The 7,361-nt window shown below is 42.4% G+C and overlaps 2 protein-coding genes across 2 annotated transcripts; both read left to right on the top strand.

The window, feature by feature from the left end:
* Window positions 1-5,142: 5,142 nt before the first annotated feature.
* On the top strand, window positions 5,143-5,769 carry LOC138887987 (uncharacterized). Its single transcript, XM_070169780.1, has 2 exons — window positions 5,143-5,244; window positions 5,359-5,769. Exons 1-2 carry the CDS (start codon window positions 5,143-5,145, stop codon window positions 5,767-5,769), a joined length of 513 nt encoding a protein of 170 aa, XP_070025881.1.
* Window positions 5,770-5,901: 132 nt separating this feature from the next.
* Window positions 5,902-6,627, top strand: LOC138887986 (uncharacterized). The gene is made up of 2 exons (XM_070169779.1): window positions 5,902-6,128; window positions 6,492-6,627. Exons 1-2 carry the CDS (start codon window positions 5,902-5,904, stop codon window positions 6,625-6,627), a joined length of 363 nt encoding a protein of 120 aa, XP_070025880.1.
* Window positions 6,628-7,361: the final 734 nt, after the last annotated feature.

Genomic DNA, 7,361 nt, shown 5'->3' with positions numbered 1-7,361 from the left:
AACAAAATACAAAGAACCTAGCACCTCCCCAAAACACACCAAACCAACATCCGCAAAACTCTCCTGCACCGCATCAATACGCAACCCTACCCCAAAATCTCAATCCCCTACCAATACCGACTCTCCCACAACACAACCATCAACCAATTCAGTACCCACCAACCGCCACTTATCATACTCCCCGGAATAAACCACAACCCATTCCTGACCCTCAAAACTCAACCAATAACCACCACTACACCAAGGCACATGGCACTCACCAAAACAACCCCATATACGTGGAAACCGTACCTCACTTTATCCAACCAATCTCCTATACACCAGAATCCTCCGAGAAGGACCTGCTCATTAAAACATGGCTGAAGAACTCAATAAGTTGACAAGTCGAGTTTAGGGTGTCTAAGGCAGCAAAGGAATAAAAGGTTTGAATTATGAAGACCTATGCATACAACCAGATGTATAACTGCCAGAGGGTTGCAAACCTCTCAAGTTTGAAATGTTTAACGGTACAGGTGATCCCAGGGTTCATTTGAGGACCTATTGTGACAAGTTTGTTGGGGTCAGAAAGGATGAAAGGATTCAGATGAAGCTCTTTATGAGAAGTCTTACGGGAGATGCTTTATCTTGGTACATTAGCCAGGATCCCAAGAAATGGTCCAATTGGGTGAGTATGGCGTCAGATTTCATGGACCGATTCAGGTTCAATACAGAAAATGCACCAGATGTTTTCTACATTCAGAACCTCAAGACGAAACCCACCGAGACTTTTCGCGAGTATGCTACTTGTAGGAGGTCAGAAGCAGCCAAAGTCAGGCCATCTTTGGATGAGGAACAGATGAACAAGTTCTTCGTCAAAGCACAGGATCCACAATATTATGAAAGGTTGATGGTCATTGAAAACCATAAATTCTCTGATATCATCAAACATGGGGAAAGAATCGAAGAAGGGAATCAAGAGCGGGATGGTGACAAACTTTGAGGCATTATAGGCCACAAACAAGGCATTACAATCAGGAGACATATTAAAGAAAAGAGACGTTGTGGTAGTAATGGTGGCTCAAGGCCCGAAATCTCCACTTACAGATCAAACATCTCCACCCACATACCAAGCATCACCACCTACATATCAACCCTCATCTCCCAGATATTCCCAACCATCCACTGCCTATTATACCTATAATTCCCAACTATCTCATTTCCAATCACCTCCAACTCACAAAAATTTTCCAAGACCACGACCAAACTTTGACCGTAAGCCACCTAGACAGTACACTGCTATTGCTGAACCCATCAACTAGCTATATGAAAGGTTAAAAGTCGTTGGTTATGTGACCCTTATTCCCGCTATGGAATTAGAGAATCCATCCCAATGGGTCAACCCAAACAAAACCTATGCATACCATTCTGGTATGAAAGGGCATGCCATTGACGAGTGCCAAACATTGAAACATAAGATCCAAACGCTGATTAACAACAAGGTTATACAAGCAAAAGAAGCCGTACCCAGTATCCGCAACAACCTCTCCCTAATCATAGGGGTGGTGGGATACATATGATAGAATTGGATGAGGAATAGGATCCTGAGAGGTCAATTGGCCCTATTCTAAAAGATGATGACTTTAAAGCCTCAGTCACACTCACTCCTATTGTGTTACAAACTCAGTCACCAATCGAGGTTGAGGTAGCTGCATCGGTTCCATTTGAGGTAGATGTGGCTCCACTTGCGGCCACCCTTATTCCATTTGAAGTGAAAGTGGCCACACCTTTCACGGTGATAGTATCAACCACACCTTCTTTCGACTCAAAAGCAATACCCTGGGATTATGTTGTCTAGGCTAGGCAAAAAGGGAAGACAAAGATAGAGGAATCCGATGCTGCGCAAGGAATGACCAGGACCGGGAGAATCTATACACCTGAACACTTGGGAGGACCAAGTAAGGATGTTGCTACCAAGCAGCCTATCATTGAAATAGAACCAAATGACCTTTGGAGGAAAATGCAAGTAAGGGAATATTCCGTCATTGATCATTTGAACAAAACCCCAACTCAAATATCTATACTGTCACTGTTGCAAAATTCAGAGGCATATAAGAATGCTTTGATGAAGGTGTTGAGTGAAGCCTATGTGCCCAACAATATCACCTGCGAAGAGATGGCCAATATGATAGGGCAGGTGCTGGAAAGTCATAAGATAATCTTCCACGAAGATGAGTTGCCGCCTGAAGGGTTGAATCACAATAGAGCATTGCATATCACAGTGTAATTTGAAGACAAGTTCATTGCCAGGGTCTTGATTGATGGAGGTTCAAGCCTTAATATTTGTCCGTTGGATACTCTGAAAAGACTGGGCAAAGGTTTCCATGAAATACGGGCAGGTAGCATGAATGTGAAAGCTTTCGATGGGTCCCAAAGGGCCACGAGTGGGGAAATTAACCTTTGTCTATAGATGGGGCCAACTTGGTTCGACGTTGAATTTCAAGTGCTCGACATAACTGCCTCATATAATCTTCTGTGAGGCCGATCATGGATACATGCCGCCGGGGCCATGGCTTCCACACTACATCACGCATGAAATTTGAATGGAACCATCAGAAAGTAATCATTCACGGAGATGGGAGTAACCTTATTTACACCAGTCAAACCATCCCGATTATTGGAACGGAAGGAGGTTAGGAGGAAAAACCTATCATCAAATCAAATGTGTCAATGCCGTTGAAAAGGACAAATGGTGGAGTAGCAAATAGAAATCATACTGGCATGGTCCGGGTATGAACCAGGCAAAGGGCTCGAAAAGAATCTCCAGGGTATTACTAAGCCGATACAACTAAAGCATCATGGTACTACCTTCGGGCTCACATATCAGTATACATGGCAGGAGTATGATAATTGGTCGCCTACATAGTGCGGACCTTATTACCCTCTCGAGCAACCAGTGCCGCATCGGGATCAGACTTTTCACCAAGCTGACACAATATGGGGAATTGCAGAAGAAAAAGAATTAGCAGGGCTGAGGAATCTGGTCTTGGAGCATGAAGACATGGACTACAATGCAATAATTGAGGAGGAGGAGGAAGAAGGCCTCACTATTTAGACTGTGGAGAAGGGAGCCGTTCTTAGGAACTGGACCGCCACACCATCCCGGGCCCGCTGAGTCCTTAGTTAGCTTGGCAGATTTTATTCCTATAGTCGTTCTAGGCATTTAAGATTTTCAGTAATTTTGTTTTAAGATTTACTTTTTTCAAAATTAATGGTCGATTCATAGAGTCGTAGTCGTTTGGATGTTTTAAGTATTAATCAAAGGCATTGCTTTTTATTATTTATTATTATCTTTCATAGTTTTCTTTCTACAGCGTTATTATTACTTTTCCCGATGAACCGATGACTGTGACATATAATGAGGCAACGCAACATGAGAATAATGATTCGGATGAAGAAGATGAGATACCTGAGGAAGTTGTGAGGGAAGTTGAAAACTTTGAGAATAAGCCTAAGTCCAACCTGGACGAAACCGGAGTAGTAAATTTGGGGGATGCCGAGACCATCAAGGAGACTCGCATCAGCATTTACTTATCGCTGACAGAGAATATGAGGACATTTTTGCATGGTCATATGATGACATGACTGGTTTGAGCACGTCCATAGTGGCTCACAAGTTGCCTATAATCCCATATGTCCGCCGGTGAAGCAGAAACGCAGAAAATTCAAACTAGATATGAGCCTAAAAATCCAGAAGGAAGTTACTAAGAATATCAAAACCAAAGTTCTTAGGGTGGTTGAGTATCCAACTTGGTTAGCCAACATTGTGCCAGTTCCGAAGAAAGATCGAAAAGTTAGAGTATGTGTTGACTATCGGGATTTAAACAGAGCTAGTCCCAAGGACAACTTCCCACTGCCGAATATACACATCCTGATCGAAATTGCACCAAGCATGAACTCCAATCCTTTGTATATTGCTTCACAGGTTATCATCAGATCTGGATGGACGAAGAAGACGCAGAGAAAACTACTTTTATTACACCATAGGGGGTATACTGCTACAAGATGATGCCATTTGGTCTAAAGAATGTCGGGGCTACTTACATGAGAGCCATGACAACCATCTTCCATGATATGATACACAAAGAAATAGAGGTGTATGTGGACAACGTCATTATCAAATCCAAGAGGGCCGCAGATCACATAGAGGACTTGAGAAAGTTCTTTGATAGGTTAAGGAGGTACAACTTGAAACTGAACCCCGCAAAGTGTGCATTCGGGGTCCCCACAGGAAAGTTACTAGGATTCATTGTCAGTCGTCAAGGGATCGATCTAGATGCGTCTAAAGTCAAGGCTATTCAGGAATTACCGCCACCTAGGAGCAAAAAGGACTCAATGAGCTTCCTAGGATGTCTCAACTATATCAATCGCTTCACAGCATAGTCCACAGTTATATGTGAACCCATCTTCAAAATGCTGAGGAAAGACGCTGAAACAAGCTGGACTAAGGATTGTCATAAAGCTTTCGACAAAATCAAGGAGTACCTGTCCATACAACTAGTCTTGGTCCCGCCAGAATCGGGACAACCTTTGTTACTCTATCTATCTTTATTAGATGAAGCCATCGGATGTGTTCTAAGACAACATGACGAGACAGTGAGAAAAAAACAAGTTATATATTACTTAAGTAAGAAGTTCACACCTTACGAAGCATGGTACTCTCTACTAGAGCGCGTTTGTTGTGCTTTGACCTAGATGGCCCAGAAGTTGAGGCATTACTTATGTACCTATACTACATACCTCATATCCAGGATGGACCCTTTGAAGTACATATTTCAGAAACCCATGCCAACTGGGAAGCTAGCCAAGTGGCACAGTGAGTTTGATATCGTCTACATAACTCAAAAGGCGGTCAAATGACAACCATTGGTAGATCATCTTGCTGAAAATCTTGTAGGAGGAGAATACAAACCCTTGGAAACATATTTTTCTAATGAAGAAGTGTCATTTGTAGGAGAGGACATTACCGAAGCATACGACGATTGGAGAATGTTCTTTGACGGAGCTGCAAATTTCAAAGGAGTGGGCATTGGAGTAGTTTTGGTATCAGAAACTGGTCAACATTATCCGGTATCTGCTAAACTCAGATTTCCCTGCACCAACAACATGGCAGAATATGAAGCCTGCATACTAGGACTCAACATGGCAATCGACATAAATATTCAGGAGCTGTTGGTAATCGATGATTCAGATTTGCTCGTACACCAGGTACAAGGAGAATGGGCCACCAAAAATTCCAAGATATTGCCATATCTGCACCATGTGAAGGAATTGAGAAAGAGGTTCACAAAGATAGAGTTCCGACATGTGCTCAGAATTCAGAATGAGTTTGTCGATGCATTGGTCACTTTGTCATCCATGATACAACATCCAGATAAGAATTTCATTGATCATATCCCTGTGAGAATCCATAAGCAATCCGCTTATTGTACTCGCGTCGAGGAAGAGACAAATGGAAAGCCTTGGTTCCATGATATCAAGGAGTATTTGGCAAAAGGTGAATATCCGGAGCATGCGAACCACACTCAGAAATGCACACTCTGGAGATTGTCCAATCACTTCTTCCAGAGCGGAGGAAATTTGTACAGGAGAACTCCTGATTTAGGACTATTAAGATGTGTCGACGCAAAAGAGGCTTCAAAGCTACTTGAGGAGATACATGCTAGGACATGCGGCCCACATATGAATGGTTTTGTCTTAGCCAAGAAGATACTCAGGGCCGGTTACTTTTAGATGACCATGGAAACAGACTGCGTCCAGTATGTCCGCAAATGCTACCAATGTCAAGTGCATGCCGATATGATAAAAGTGCCGCCGAATGAGCTTAATGCAACAAACTTACCTTGGCCATTCCCCGACTAGGGAATGGATGTTATCGGTCCAATTGAGCTCACTGCTTCAAACGGGCACAGGTTTATTCTAGTAGCCATTGATTACTTCACAAAATGGGTAGAGGCTGCATCTTACAAAGTCATAACAAAGAAAGTCGTCGCAGACTTTGTCAAAGATCGTATTGTTTGCCGATTCGGAGTACCCGAGTACATTGTTACTGATAATGCTGCTAATCTCAATAGTGATCTGATGAAATCCATGTGTGAAACTTTCAAAATCAAACACAAGAATTCCATAGCCTATAGACCTTAGATGAATGGAGCCGTAGAAGCCGCCAACAAAAACATCAAGAAGATACTAAGGAAGATGGTAGAAAACCACAAAAAATGGCACGAGAAGCTTCCTTTTGCACTATTGGGATACCACACCACAGTTTGCACATCAACCTGGGCAACCCCCTACATGCTGGTTTATGGTACCGAGGCTGTCATCATAGCCGAGGTAGAGATTCCTTCTTTAAGAATCATATAGGAAGCTAAACTCAGCGATGCAGAATGGATAAGGAGTCACTATGAACAATTGGCCCTCACAGATGGAAAAAGGATGAACGATGTATGTCACAGTCAGCTTTACCAGAACAGAATGTCTAGAGCTTTCAACAAAAGAGTCAAACCAAGACAATTTTCACCACGACAGCTAGTGCTGAAGAAGATCTTCCCATACCAAGATGAAGCCAAAGGGAAATTCTCTCCCAACTAGCAAGGTCCTTACATGCTTCATAGGGTGCTAACATGAAGAGCACTCATACTCGCTGAGATGGATGGAGAAATCTAGCCAAAACCAATCAATTCAGATGCAGTCAAGAGATACTATGCTTAGATTATTTACATGTTCTCATCTAATATAATTGAATACGCTTGACCTGATTCCCATTTAAGTGGGGATATGTAGACAGCCTTATGGGTTCAGTCATATCATAATAAAATTTCCATTTCCCCAAGATCAGATACTGGGGCAGAATTTTGAAGAGGACCCTCAAAATTCCGGAGCAAGTCCAGCCAATGCCAACATATACCAGATGGTGAGAAATCGGTAAAGAAACTGGGGTAGAATTTTGAGAAGGATTCTCAAAATTCCGAGGAAGGTTCGACAAAGTTTTCAAATGGCCAAAAGATCATCTACCAAACTGGGGCAGAAGTTTGAGGAGGACCCTCAAAATTCTAACAAGAGGAAGCTGCAATGTCTCTAAAATGCGTTACAGTCACTAGTTCATCTAAAATTACTCGATATTTCAATACGTTTATAAAACAACTCTATTTTATCAATAATTGCATATATTCAAAAACTCTATTTTCATAACAGTCAGGTGTTACCCAGGGAAACTCAAATAAGGTCTCCAGAACGAAACTAAGCAAGGCCAGCAGACAGAAGCACGAACCAACCTCCCCTCACAAAACTTACAATTTTTCTTTGAACGCGGGCACATTTGTCGT

Source organism: Nicotiana sylvestris, chromosome 3 (genome assembly GCF_000393655.2).
Source record: "Nicotiana sylvestris chromosome 3, ASM39365v2, whole genome shotgun sequence".
NCBI classification, from domain to species: domain Eukaryota; kingdom Viridiplantae; phylum Streptophyta; class Magnoliopsida; order Solanales; family Solanaceae; genus Nicotiana; species Nicotiana sylvestris.
Note: the sequence above shows the minus strand (reverse complement) of the source record. Positions and strands in the feature narration are given on the sequence as shown.